This window comes from Puntigrus tetrazona, chromosome 19 (assembly GCF_018831695.1).
Source record: "Puntigrus tetrazona isolate hp1 chromosome 19, ASM1883169v1, whole genome shotgun sequence".
Lineage (NCBI taxonomy): Eukaryota > Metazoa > Chordata > Actinopteri > Cypriniformes > Cyprinidae > Puntigrus > Puntigrus tetrazona.
In genome coordinates this window covers 15847904-15862663 of record NC_056717.1, presented here as the reverse complement: position 1 = coordinate 15862663, position 14760 = coordinate 15847904, and the positions used below count along the sequence as shown (strand labels likewise).

Sequence of the window (14760 nt, the reverse complement as noted above, 5' to 3'; positions counted from 1 at the left end):
AGAAAAAAAAGAACGGCCCTATATCCAAAAGAGCTTTGTATAAGAAGAAACACCGTCATGAACCACAAAATGATATTTTCATTTTCTCCAATGCGTGACATTGATGTGAATCAGTGACTTCAGCTTTTGTTGACAGAGGTTTAGCATCTGTTTTAAATCAGTCTGAGGTTTTCTTGTTTTTCAGCATCGGTACAAGAGAAGAAGTCATACAAATAGTCACGCAAGGGGTCAGTACTTTGTTTTTTTGTTTAAAAATAGGGTAAATGAAATAGTGGAAGGTGCCAGGCGTTGATTGGCGGTTTCGATTAGATAGTTAGATGTAACGCTGGTATAAAACACTGAGCTTGCTTGTGCAAAAATAGCGTTGCATGCCACTGATGAATGATGTTTAGTTGTTTCTCGGTTGCTTACCAATGACATTCTCTTTAATTAAGCTATGATTCAAAAGTTTGAGGTTGGTAAGATTTTGAATGTTTGTTGAAATAAGTCTTGTTTATATGCTCACACAGGCTACATTTTATTCAAAATATTTGTAATAGCATAATGTCTTGTTACAATTAAATACGTCTTTTCTGATTTAATAATAAAATGTATTTTATCTTTAGTATCACATGATCCTTTAGAAATCATTCAAATATGCTGATTTTGGCCGATTTTTTTATGTTACAAATGGGTGTGCTGCTTAATATGTATTTTTAATATATATATTTATTTTATATTATTTTATATTTATTTATATATTTATTTTCTAATTTATTTATTTATTTAATTTTTAATTTAATTTTTTTCAGGATCTGGATATAATGTAAATCTTTCGCAGCAACCTAAACAATTTACAGTTATCTTTGATCAATTTAACACATAAAAGTAGGAATTACTCAAAAAAAAGAAAAGAAAAAAGAAACCTGCTGACCACAAACTTTTGATGCTATTGCTTTACTCTTCTAACCGATCGTTTTGACTCTAGGTCAAAAAAGTCCCTGTTTTGATAGTAAGGTAAAAGGAGGTTTGGTGTCAGGAAACTAGATTTGTAAATAAACCTGATTGCTCAAACCTCTTAGCTCTGGAAACCCTAAACCACTAACGTCATCAGCACATAAGCATCCCTCAACACTCACTCACTCACACACACTCACACACACCTTAATGTCTCTCTTTTTTATTTAAAATCACAGCCTCTCACTGCATACGTACTGACACCTTGATGTTAGATAATCTTCTCAAATATAAAAGTTTTTAGCTGACTCTGACAAAATAATGTTACTGTATCCTAATGTCATAACGTCTGCTCCTATTCCTTTGTTTCCGCATGCTTAAAAATATTGCAAAAAATACATTTTCTCACACATGGTTACTATAGTGAAAAATGTGTTTTCATGTATTTGTGTTAAAAAGCTAAAGCAAATTAACCCAAACTATGTTGGATAATGCACAGATATGCAGATACGTTTGAGATATACTCAGAATGAGGAAAACTTGGGTGAATGGATGAAGTACAGAAAATATTACGCTCTGAGAAGACGTGGAATCAAAAGTAATGTGGGTGAGCGAGAGATTAAACTACCTGATGAGAGATTAGTCTCTCGGTCAGTCAACAACCCTTAAACCGAGCAGGGATGGTGAACCCTCATTGGTGTCACTCAGTCGTCAATCTAAGTGGCAGGCGAACCACAGGGGCCCGTGTTGCAGGGTGGAACTTGTCTTTCAACCAGCCAGCAGCTGCTGGGATATCACGACAAGAACTGGAACACAGCCCAGCTGCCCTGACCTTTTCGTTCCCTCTGCCACTTCCACACACACACACACACACACACACACACACACACATCCTGAACAATCTAGCACAATCAGAAAATAAATATATCCTACAGACACACCCATAACACCAACACACAAACTCACGGAAAGACCGGCGCACTTCCTTCGTTTTTCACACACATACACAGCCAGGAACACTAATCCTAAATGTTTATATAATTCATTTTCATCCATTTTCTATTCCAATGCATGCACTTATAAATCAAACTTTTTCTAGTGTTCTGCACATACATGCTCATGTGCACATAATGGTAAAACAAAAAACACATTGTGTGAGCAACAAACTTCTGTTTGCTAGAAATGGGACGCAGTGATCCATATCACAATGACAACGGAGATGACAGATGGCTGTATTGTCTGAAAAGAAACCCTTTTTTTAATAAACTGTAGTGAGTAAGTGGGTGTGTTTGCTAATGTACTGAAAAGTATCAATATGGATACATTTCTTTTTAATGAAAACAAAAATTCATGTTTTTGTCAGATAAAATAATGTAAGGAAAAGAGGCCATATGGATCTATAGAGCGGTCTTGGCTGGAGTGTGTTTGTGTGGGAATGAGAACCTGAGGCCCCTTTTCCAGCTGCTGTCCTCACTTTTCTTTTCTTCCTTTATTTGACTCTCTTTTGTGGTTCTTCCTTTTCTTTTCTTTTCTTTTCATTTCATTCTTCTAATGGGTGCTGATTTTGTAGACTTCTAGTCTTTGAAAGGCTGCTCTCAATGAACCTCAGAGCGGAGAAAGAGACTGACAGAGGAAAGAGATTGAGATGTCACATTAGTTTAATTATTTCACAATTAATTAAAACTAAAAAGATGCGCTCAGTATTTTTTACCATGTACAATAAAAAGCTTGATACTTTGAAAAATGTGTTTAAAAGTAATATCAGTAGCCTATTAAAAGCGGATTTATTTTACTTAGAGCAGATCGCCTCATGTGGGATGGACCGAGATCACATGACCAAACCACCACTAGTTTATCTCAGTGACCCCTGGTTATTAGACACTTGGAATAAATCAATCATGCCTTAATGAAAACTGAGATGCAACGGCACCAGTAACTGAAACATTTGCTCTTGTGTTATGCTTCATTCACGCCATCATTTTAACACAACAAAATAACTCGCCTTCAAATCCAAAAAAAAAAACACATTGTTCGAACAAGTATACAGCTATATATGACACCACCTACATACAAGGGCTTAAATTTTTTAATTCCTGTCAAAGCAAAGTTTACATTTTAAGGAGGAATTACTACAGTCTGCAGTGTCACACGATCCTTCAGAAATCATTATAATGTAAATCATATAAATGTCTGGTCAAGAAACATTTTGTTATTATTATCAGTGCCAAAAACAGCTGTGCTTTTATTTAAATCGCTTACATTTTAAAAGAGCAGCATTTAGTTAAAATAGATGTCTCTTGAAACATTACAAGTGTCTTTACTTTGTGTCCTTGCTGAATACAAGTAATTTTTTTTTTTATTTCTTACTAACCCCTAACTTTTGCACGGTGGTGTACATAACAAACCCATCTTTTGTGTAATGTCCAAATGTCACATGAACTTGAGCTAAATTGAACAAAAACATTTTATTTAGTCAATTTTCATGTATATCCACATTCATATTTTTTTCTGTGTCGCAGTACATAAATGCCTTTGGGTTTGTTTGCAGGTTTCTGGTTCAACTGTAAAATGACTTGAGTGTCTGGTTATTCTCTTGACAGCTACTTGATGATGGCTTGACTACATACTTTCAAGGATCTAGGTAAAGTTAAAAGTCACATGTACTTGTCAGGGCATTCAGAAATAACAGCTGACATGATTTCAGCAGGACCGGCCGACATGTGAGAACACTGAGATCCTGTGTGTGTGTGTGTGTGTGTGTGTGTGTGTGTGTGTGTGTGTGTCTCTCAGTTCCAGTGTTTTAAGAAAAACATTAACACATCACAATTTCCACCCCCACCCCTAAAACATCTGTCAGTCATTACTGGCCCTTCCCCCTCACCCCTAGGCAGGGCTCCAGAAACAACTTTTGACCTCTGACCCCAAGCATAGAGCTCCACTTAATGGTTCCCCCTTATTTCTACAACAGTCTCTCTCTCTTTGTCTTCCTCTCCTACTCGAACTTAGAATTATTTGTAATAATCAATGCAGAATCACAATCATATTTGAAATCCTTTTGGGTGTTTTTAATGTCACATGAGTGTTTTTTTTATAATCTAAACTGATCTTTACACTCAGCTTGTGTTTATGGGACATCTATATATTTTTCCTTGAACCTTTTTCGGTCCTTTTTTTTTTTCTTTCTTTAATTTTGTGTTATGATTTACTTCCCACGTCCTTTCCACTCTCATCTTGTCCACTTTGACCTATTGTCAGTATATATCATCCTTCTTCGGTGTCTTTGAGTGCATTTCATTGTCTTTCTCTTCTCTCCCTCAAATCAATAACAGACACATTAGTGTTTGGTGAAGGCCAGAATACAGGTGATCTTGTATCGATCAGGAGTCACAAATGCTCTTCCATACGCTCTCTCCAAACAGATACTTACATTTTAGGGATGATAAAGTTCAGTTGAGGGATCCAGCTGTCCTCCTAATCCCCCGAAAATCCTACTAATTCTCTGTTTAGATAACTTTTTGCTTAGAGTTTGTGTAATTTTTTTGTTTAAAGTTTTTATTTTTGTTTCCATTGAGAAGCCTGCAACCATAGTGGGCTAGCACAGCCATCGAGCCGGTCATCCATAAGCTGTCCCTCGCCAAAACCCACAAGCTTCACTGAGAAATTTCCTGACCATCATCTAATAATATACAGCTATACACACAAGACATGGGCAAAAAAAATGTTTATAATTGTATTAAAGTCAGGAAATATAAACACTGGAACTAAGAGCAGAAAACCGACGGAATGAACAGTGTTTATTGGCAGACACACAGACACGGTTTGTGTTGAACATGGTTAGCAGTGACACCTCGTGGCGGTTTACGCAGCTCGGTCTCTTCCAAAGAGAGCCGCAAAATATTTAAAACTGTAAAAATTGCAAGGTGAAACCGCAGCGGGGCGCTGAAAAGGTAGAAACGGTCTCGAAATTCGTCATATCCGGACGGGTTTGGACGTTTGTGATTGGCTATTTTGAGAGGTGACGCGTACAACACTGGGCAAATGAAACGGTGCTAAAAGGGCCGTTCTGATTGGATAACGTTGAACTGTCAATCAAGGCGCGCGGTGCCCGGAGAAACACGTGCGAGTCAGTCGAAGGCTCGGAGGGACGCAGGCAACAACTCGCGCTCTCACAGACAGAGATTTAGTTCTGAGAGAGTGTGCCTCCAGTAACTTTATTAAAATGACACGTTTTTATTTTACTTACGTTGTAATCACAAAAGCAATGATAAATAATTCGTTTATAATATGCACATTACGGTATATAATTTTACATTATAGAATTTCATAGCTTATTATAACAATACATCTGTGTCCATTTTAAATCGTTTCAAATTGCTGTAGTTTTGACACTAAAAATTATTGCTACGCAATATTATTATTGCTGTTATTATCCTATTATTACAGTGGGCCTATAACTTTTTTATTGCATTAATTGCTTGATTTTAGACTAATGTAAAATAAGTAGGCTATAAATGATAAAACTAGAATATATATATATATATATATATATATATATATATATATATATATATATATATATATATATATATATATATATAAAAAGATAAGTAAAAAAAAGATAAGTACAAATAAAACTGCGTAGGCCTAATAGCATAATACAGTAGTTACATCGAAGTTGTACAAGTTTTTTCACAATATTAAAAACTGAATAAAATACAAATAATTATATTAATTATATTTATTTTATGTCATTTTTCCATCAAGGATTTTAATGCACTGCTTGATACACAATATGATGATGGTGTTAAAGGTCTTGAAATAGATCAATTATGTGGGCTCGGGAATATACATTATACAATCTTGATTAGGCGTTTAGTGTATGTCCTTCTTTCCACAGGTAGGCTATCTCACTGGAAATGACTTCAATTTGGCCTCTCCATTCATTTGCGATTTCACGCAACCTTGCGGGGTCAAGCAAGTTTGTGCGCATGCCCAGTAGTTCTGTGACGTCGTAATTCCTCTAACCTATCCCAGAGCTCCTTAATCCAAACAGAAAACAGAATCTCTCTCTCAAAGTTTATATTAAAGTTTTTGGCGTTAATATTAAATATCTGTTTTATACGTCCATTTAATTTGCACCTCTGTTAGAAAACGTCAATTTATTTGTTTTAAGTATAAATCATTTAGTCAAAAAATATACAGTTGTAAAATGAGTCAGGATGTATGCAGGCTAATATGCATAATGTAATGCGATTTATAATTAGGCACATTTGAATGCTGTGCTTGTGGGGGTAGAAGGGAGAGATTCATGACCGCACCGTCACAAATGAAAAATCAAGAAACGGAGTGTAATCATGGCTCCTCCTCATTTTGAGTGAGTTCACTGAAATGCCGACGACGGCCGGGATTACTTTGGATGCTGTAACACTGAAGGATAATACCCTGCTGGAGATTGTTAGGGGATGCTAAAGCTGTCCGGACTATGAAAGATCGTGCCATGGAGTGTGAACCGTGTAAAACTTTACAAGAAGCGGTTTTTTTCCCCCCATTTCACTTGGAAGACAAGATTGCGTAGGCCTAAATCTCTAATTTCGGATTAAGGATTTGACTATTTTAATGTCTGTATTTACAAGAAGAGCGGAAGATGGATTAAAAATATCATGCGTTGAGGTCTTTAATTATGCTATTACTATTATTATGATTTGTTGTTGCTGTCATTGTTTTCCTTATCCTCTTTATGGTTAGTTTATAGAAATAAAACGATGAAGATACAACCGCTGAAATACATAGAATACTAAACACAAGGTCTGGACTGGACGCATGGACTGTAGATACTTGCTTCTCCTTGTCGGGCCTATTTGCACTTAGTAATTAGAAAGGAAATCACAGAATGGCATCCACAATAAAACATTTGTAGTGATAACAGACACTAAAAACGTGCACTGCGAATCACTTACCTCCTCCCCTGAGCAATACTCGTGCCTAACGATCACTATTGTGTTCAGAGACTTTCACAGAGACTTATAAAATAGTGTGCAGTTGCTTTTTAAACCAGTAGAGGGCGACGAAGGTTTAACTTATTTTGGCGATGTAGATCAGATAGATTTGCACCTTTACAGTCTCAGGTCTTTTTTGTTTGATGCGACAAGCATTGCTCATCATTGCTTATCTGCCATTCTTCTGATCCCTTCCTCACCTCTAAAGCTCTGGCAGGTTAAATTGGCGCCGATGCGCATTTTCAAGTTTCCCCAGAAATATTTGATTGGGTTCAAGCTTAGGCTCTGGCTGAGCCACTCCAGGACATTGACATTAGTTCTCTGTAAACCACTCTTGCTGTGTGTTTATGTTGTCCTGTTGGTTCTGAATGCTCTGGACTAGGTTTTCATTAAGACTATGTCAATATTTTGGTTTACTGAGCTTTTCTGATACTGATGTGTTCCTCAGTCTCAGGACACTTTAACTTACTTTACTCTGCATGTGATGAGCGAAGCTGGTTTCCTTCAAACATGATTGAGGTTCACCAGACCAGAGAATATTGTTTCTCAAAGTCTAAGGATCCTCCTTGGTGGTGTTTTTTTTTTTTTGCAAATTACAAGTGTTTTAATGTTTCTGCTCTAAAGAGAGTCAATGAGTCTTGCCAGACTGGCATAAAGCACAGATTGGTGGAGAGGTGCAGTAATGTTTGTCCTTCTGTAGATTTGTCTTTTCTCCACATACGATGATGGATCTCAACTAGAGTGACCATTAGGTTCTTGGTTACAGTGTTAACCAAAGATATTTTTCCATTCACTAATTGATTTGGACAGGGGCCAGCTTTAGGAAGAGTCCTGGTTGTTTCAAACTTTGTCCATTTACGTGCATTAACATGAGTCTATATGCTCTACATCAGTGAAGCAGAATTTTTTTCTGAAGTCTTCCCCAGATGTGTGTCTTCACACAAACCTGTTTCTGAGCTCTACATGCAGTTCTTTTGACCTCAAGGTTTGGTTTTTGCACTAATATACATTATTAGACCTTTTACTAAGACGTGTCTTTTCGAATGATACCCATTGAATTAAATTTATCAAAGATTAACTGTAGTCAAAGTGTACAAGCAATATTTATACAATGAAATCATTTAAGCGTTTTATTTAATAGATCTGCACATTTGAAACCGTGTTTTTTGCTTTACCGTCATAGTGTTTGAGATGTAGATTTATGCAGAAAAAAAGTAATTTAAAGCAGTTTAACATAAGGCAGCAACAAAAGAAAATGTGAAAAAAGAACGTATGGATATATATTTTTTACAAAGCACGATAGACAGATAGACAGATAGACAGATAGATAGATAGATAGATAGATAGATAGATAGATAGATAGATAGATAGATAGATAGATAGATAGATAGATAGATAGATAGATCACCTCGTGTCTGTGGTTGATGGACAGTTGACTCATGACGGCACCAGCCATCTACTATTGAAAGTAGGCTACTTGAAGAGGGCAGCGGGTTAGTAGGTCAAAACAGAAAATGGAGTAGCTGTGTGTTTCGACAGATTTAAGCAAAACAATTTTTAATACAAAGAACGGGGAAAATGCCAAGTTCACTTTAATATTTCGTCGGCGCAGAGCGGAAGGACTAAAAAGGAAGTTGGGAAAGCATACTTGCTTGTGATTGGCCCTTTAAATGAACGACAACAGAAACGGTCCAATCAGAGCTTGTTGCGAAGGTAATTCCGTCGCATGTGAGTGGGATTTTATGAATTATGCAAATTTGAGCAGTTGTTCCCCTCCTCGGATGAGAGGCTAGATTCAGGATAGCCGAGGAGTTTTGTTGTTCTTAATCAAATCTGAAAGTTTTTTTGTCGTTGCTACGGAGTATATCAGGCGAGGATGACTCGTTTTGCTTTGCGTGATTCAATGGCGGCGCTGCATCTCTGAATTAGGATGTTATAGGCCAGGAAGTCATGAAAAGCCGGTAGTGTTTAAGTGCAGCAAACAGTTTCGCCGGTCGGGGCTGCTCTTTGTCTGACAGAGAGAGTAGTCAACGCGTGCTCTTTTGTTTGGGGTTTTGTCTTTGTTTAACTGCAAACGGGCGATCTTTGTTCTCGTTTAGGCCTCTCGAGGTTGAAATAGTTGTTTTGAAACATGCACCACATGAAGAAATATTTCACAGAGGGACTCATTCAGTTTACGATACTGCTGAGTTTGATAGGAGTTCGCGTGGATGTCGACACCTATCTGAGCGGCTACTTCTCGCCGTTGATAGAAACAGACGGAGGGCCGAGCTCGGCTTTCATACAGACCCCGTTCCACCACTACCGGGACACCGCGGCGGGCCATCAGGTGCATCCGAAATGTCCCGAGCTGGACTATTTTTTCACCAGCCGCAGGCTCTTGAATGAAGTGCGTGCGCTCGGGTCTCCGGCCCGCTTCCCCACTCGTGTCAGCGCGTGGCTGGTGCACCTGGTGCCTGAAGACGGCTCTGATGCAGGTGAGCCACACGACCTGTCGGTGGACCCTGGCGACGACGAGATAAGTGCCGAAAACCACCGGGAGGAGAACGAGCACAGGGCTGGAGAGGGCTACGGTCTGTCAGTTTCTCAGGACCTCACTGTTTCCAGGCCTTGTTGTGCAGCTGGAGAACTTTCCAAAGAGGTAACGACACACTGCTGCATTGCACGCTTCCCATACTCCTGCTGTTTTATTATGTTGCGGTCTGTTCACGGGACATGCCGTATGACCTGCTTTAAGTGTTGTTGTTGTGTGTGTTTTTTTTTTTGTTTTTTTTTGCTGAGTTAGCCAGTTAGCTTCACGGCAAGTAGTATTTTGCCCTCGTGAGAAAATGAAGCCGAAAGCGAAACAATAACTGACATATCCATAAACGAATTAGTGTACGTAATACATATTAAAGTAGTTTGATTAAATATGGCCAAATTAGATGCACCTAGTTGAATTGATCGGTGTTGATCTTTAGTCTGTGGTTTCCAAATGTACATTTTTAGCAAGTTAACAGCTATTACGTTTTTGTGATGAAATAAAAGTCGTGTTTGAGGTAACTTATCTATTTTGTTCACTTGTTAGTTTTAAGGTCGGTAACCATGGTAACCAGATGTACTGGTGGGAGTCAGGTGTGTTGGGCAAACTTCAATGGAAATAACTCGTTACCAAATAAATGCCTATAGAACTTTCCTAATTTTTTTTTTCAGTTCGTTTTCTAATAGTCCGTCTGAGGGAGGAGCGGTAAATTATTCTTTGGTCCAGCCCAAACCTGCTCTTTCTGAAATTTTTGTTGTTACTCGATCATGTCTTGACAGAGCTCAACCTAGTTTTTGAAATCCATTAAGTCATGTATTATCCCTAGAGTTGAGCATGTTATGCAAATATGTCTCGCTTTTCGTTATCTACCGCAGGTGCAAGCAAGAAAAGAAAGTTCTTTGAAGATAGTAAATTAAACGGAATACGTTGATCTTAAACAGGTGCACCGTAGTTTGTGTAGTGTTGTTGTTTTCTTAACTCTCATGGAATTGTTCTTGAATGCAATTTTCTAATCACAGATTTTGTTTTGCAGCTTTACTTTATAAACAAGGTTAAAGCCTCCTAAGGCGAGCCATTTTAATCCTTAATTTAGACATCCCAATGTCTTTCCAGGAAACTTTACTAAACCAAGTGAATGAGGAGGAGGAGGAGGTTAAAGACGAGAGAGGGCAGGAGGAAACCAGCCCTGCTTCGCTGAACCAGCTGACTCAGAGTTCTGCGTTAGAGCAGGAGGTAAACAAACTAACTTTACTCCCTGCCTAACAGGAATGGTGTTTATCGTGTTCAACATAACAGTGACATAGTTCATATTTAACTCATCCAGCTCTGTAAATGAACAAGAACACTTACGTTTTTTTACGTTAGTTACGGATCTGGTAATTCAACTATATATGAACTGTGGTGGTGGTGTGAGATGGTAAAGGGATGGTCTGCCCAAAAATTAAGTATCATCATTTACTCACCCTCATGGCATTCATTTTCATAACACAAGTGTAGATAAGGAAAGAGAGGTTTCTGTCTCTCCACTGATGATCCACAACACTTTGACTCTTCAAATTTAGTAAACGCAATCCATATAAATCAAGCAGTTTCATTCTAGTCTTCTTGAATAAGAGACATGATCACTTCGTATGGCAAACAACCTTTACTTAGGCTATAAATATTGTGCTTATCAAATATTGTAAACACGTAAATCTCAACCATACGTGCTTGATGGAACATAAGGGTAAATTAAAACTTTCGTTTTTGGTTAAACCATCCCATTAAATATTTGCACTCTTTATAATTTTCTTGCTGCTTTTTTACAGGATTTACTGGGAGGTAGTACACTTCCTCCCCCACTTTCTGGGCTCGAGCTTCCTCCACGATGGCATGACTTCCTCTCTGAATTTGATGTAAGTAGTTTCTGTGGAAGACTCATCCTCCATTAGGATTAAAGCAATCACTACAACAATATTCCTGTGCATTTAGCAACTGGTTTTATCTAAAATGACTTATATAAGGTATGCATTTTATTTGCTTGCTTTTCCTATGAATTAACCCTTGACATTGGCATTGCTAGTGTTATGCATAATTGCATTGTGCAATAAAATGTGTCAGTAGAAACTAAAGAGTACTTGCGTAACTGACATAAGAATACATGAATGTAACAAAACTAGCAATTTTTGTGTTTTGACAAATATTTTTGCTTTTTCATTACAGGATTTTGACTCCATGGTCCCCCAACGCATGTCAGACTTAGAAGCTGAACTTCCTAATCCCATCAGCTATGACGTAAGCCTTCAAGATGCAATGGTAACCGGAGGAGATTCAGCTAATAGCAGGCCTGCATCTTCCCAAACACCCCTTTTCCGTCTGGAGTCCACAAACTCTTCTCACTCAGACCCGTCTCGAAGCTCAGCGGGCACACTTCCTTCGTCGCTCTTTTCTTTGTCTGGAAACAGCTCTCGTAATGAAACCTCGCCTTCGCAGATGGGAGGCTATCTAGATGAAGCCGTTTTTGACCACATCAATATGCTGGATCTGGATAATCTCGGTACGATCGACCCTCAGATGCTGGGCGGCATGCAAGGGGACATGGACACTCCGTGGCCTGAGGATTCAGACTCTGGCCTGTCTTTGGAAAGCAGTTCAAGGAGCCCCGCATCCCCGTCTACATCATCCGATTCATTTTGCGAAGATGAAGGTGGAGCTACGGGCTATAGCAGTGAAGTGGAGTCTCTTTCGTCGAAAGGCGGAGCTTGTGCGGCCGCTTACCGCGATTGGTCACCTGTAAACCTCGTAGAAAACATCTGGCACGATCACACCTATTCAACCCCACAGGCGCAAAATTCCACGCCGTCTAACTGGTTCACAGCAATCAAGCAGGAAGTGATGAGCGAAGATGAGGCTGAGCCGGAAGAGATGAGTCGCGACGAACGACGCGTGCAGGCGTTGGGTCTCCCGTTTTCAGCCTTTCAGATAGTCAACATGCCTGTGGAAAACTTCCTGGAGCTGCTGGACAGCCAGAATCTGTCAGGATCAGAAGTCACGCTCTTGCGCGATGTGCGCAGACGAGGTAAGAACAAGCTCGCCGCGCAGAATTGCCGCAAGAGGAAGCTGGACGCGATCCTGACCCTGCAGGGTGAGGTCGAGGACCTGTCGGTGCAGCGGGATGCTCTCTTGCGCCAGAGATCCCACACGGCCAAAGCACTTTCTGCTGCTGCAGAGCGGTTCGAGATGCTTTCACGGACTGTGTTGAGCCAGCTCCGGGATGAATATGGACATCCTCTGAACCCTGAGCTCTACACGCTGCACTGCAGTGCTAACGGAAGGGTAATGGTTCAGCCGCGCACAAACACAGCGAGAAGGACAATGACAAGTAGCAAGACGGTGAAAAGAAAGAAGGACAAGAAACCCTAAAGACTTTTTGAGTGTGTGTGTGTGTGCGTGCGCATGCGTGTTTGTGTTGAAATATTTCTATGTTTTTTTGAAAGGTGAGTTTTTATGCTTGAAGATATTATGGGGCATTTCTGGCTCTTTGTTCCTATAAGCCATTCGTAACTCAAATGGAGGGCAGAAAACTGTAATAAATACTACACTTTGAGCCTGGGAGAAGCCTTGTTTATTTGCAGAATAGAATGTACTGAAGACACTGGACGTTGTGTATAGCAAGAGTGCATATAAAGAGTATTTCTAAAGAGCACAATTGAAAATATTTTTTTTTTAAACCGTTAAATTAAATGGTAAGTTACTAAGCAAAGAGTTTGTGCATATGGTCACTGGAGGATTGTGTTAAAAAGTGCATCGAGAGTTCTTGAGTTTAAAATGGCGTTGTCTCACTCTCATTTTGAAACCAATTTTTTTTTGGGGGGGGAAACAAGCAAATATTTATTAAAAAGGCCATGTGATGAAAATGAGGGTGAGGAATTTTTTTTTTAGTAAACTAGCGCTCTAATATGAGGAACCCCACAGAAATGACCTTAATTTAAACAATTTGCAGGCTTTAGAATTAAACAATTTTGTGTTAAGCAGTTACCTTCATAACCATATGTACATTTTCCTCACCGCTGAGAAATAAAATCATTTATAATATGATTTTGCATCTATGACAAACAGCCATCACTCTTCTTTATTACTGTCACTTATATTTGCATTTTACATTTATGCACTTACTTAACAAGAACAATTATAATGCATTCTGGTAGCTTTTTTTAATCAAGGGGTTACAGTTTGGATTGCAGTTTGGTTTTCCTTTGGGCTGTTATTTTGCAAAAAAAGTAAGTATACCTTTAGAAGTGATCATCTTTGAAGTGAATTCATGTTAAAAACAACAAATAAAGTGGAAGTAAATAAAAATGCAATTGCTGAATTTTGTTCTACCTCACAGCACAGTTCATGATTTGGGAAAGGCAAATATTGCATTGGTGTAATTACACACTAATTTACCAATTAATTTGTCAAGTAAAATGGGGCCCAACCTCTTGTTTATTTCCAGAGTGGTTTGATTTGTGTTTGTGAGTAGGAGCTGCTTTTATTATTTTTTTTACGTTTTTCTATTATGTGTGTTTTTGAGCAATTATTTGTGTGTGTGTGTGTGTGTGTGTAAGAGTTTGGAATACATTAATTTTAAACAGGGATGTCTCTTTTATATCTTTTAAAATGAATAAAGGAGGACAAAGTAATTGAGTTTATTCTTTTTATTGGATTATTCTTTCCATTTCACAAAACATGTTTTTAGAAACGCATTCTGTTTTATGCTGTTCTTGACAACCTCAAAGCGAACACCCAAACTACCTGCAAAAAAATTTAAATCATAAAAATCATGCAATTTTTTTGACTTAATGTTTTTGCATATATTTGAAACCTAGAATGAAAATGTAATTTAAACTTTCAAATAAAATTAGAATTGTTCAAACAAAATATCGTTACCATTTTAAATGGCATTCGATTAATACAGAATCTGCTAAATTTCTTAGTCACTGATTTTGTTTTAAAAGCTTTTCTCCGACTATTTGGCCCCTCTGTGCAAAACTAATAATAATAAAAATAAAACCTTGCCAGAGTCTATGGGGATTCATTTTGTCAAATGTAACAAATATACAAGGAGAGCTATGCAGCTGTATCATGTGAACTAATACCAGGCAACCACCATATTTCCGTCACATTTGTAGTGGTCAAAGATCTTAGATCCTCCCTACAATGGCTATGAACTTTTGTGTCTAAGAAATCCTTGAGGGTAAATTAGATCAGTCAGAAATACCCGACTGTATAAAAAATGTATTCAACATTTAGAGAGACAATGTAAATGTGATGTCTTCATGGGAC

General features: G+C 38.3%; 1 protein-coding gene across 1 annotated transcript; it reads left to right on the top strand.

Moving 5' to 3' along the window:
* The first annotated feature begins 8347 nt into the window (after nt 1-8347).
* Nucleotides 8348-14066, top strand: nfe2l3 (nuclear factor, erythroid 2-like 3). The gene is made up of 4 exons (XM_043217412.1): nt 8348-9573; nt 10567-10686; nt 11262-11348; nt 11656-14066. The coding sequence occupies exons 1-4, from the start codon at nt 9064-9066 to the stop codon at nt 12853-12855; spliced, it is 1917 nt and encodes a 638-aa protein (XP_043073347.1). The 5' UTR covers nt 8348-9063; the 3' UTR covers nt 12856-14066.
* Nucleotides 14067-14760: the final 694 nt, after the last annotated feature.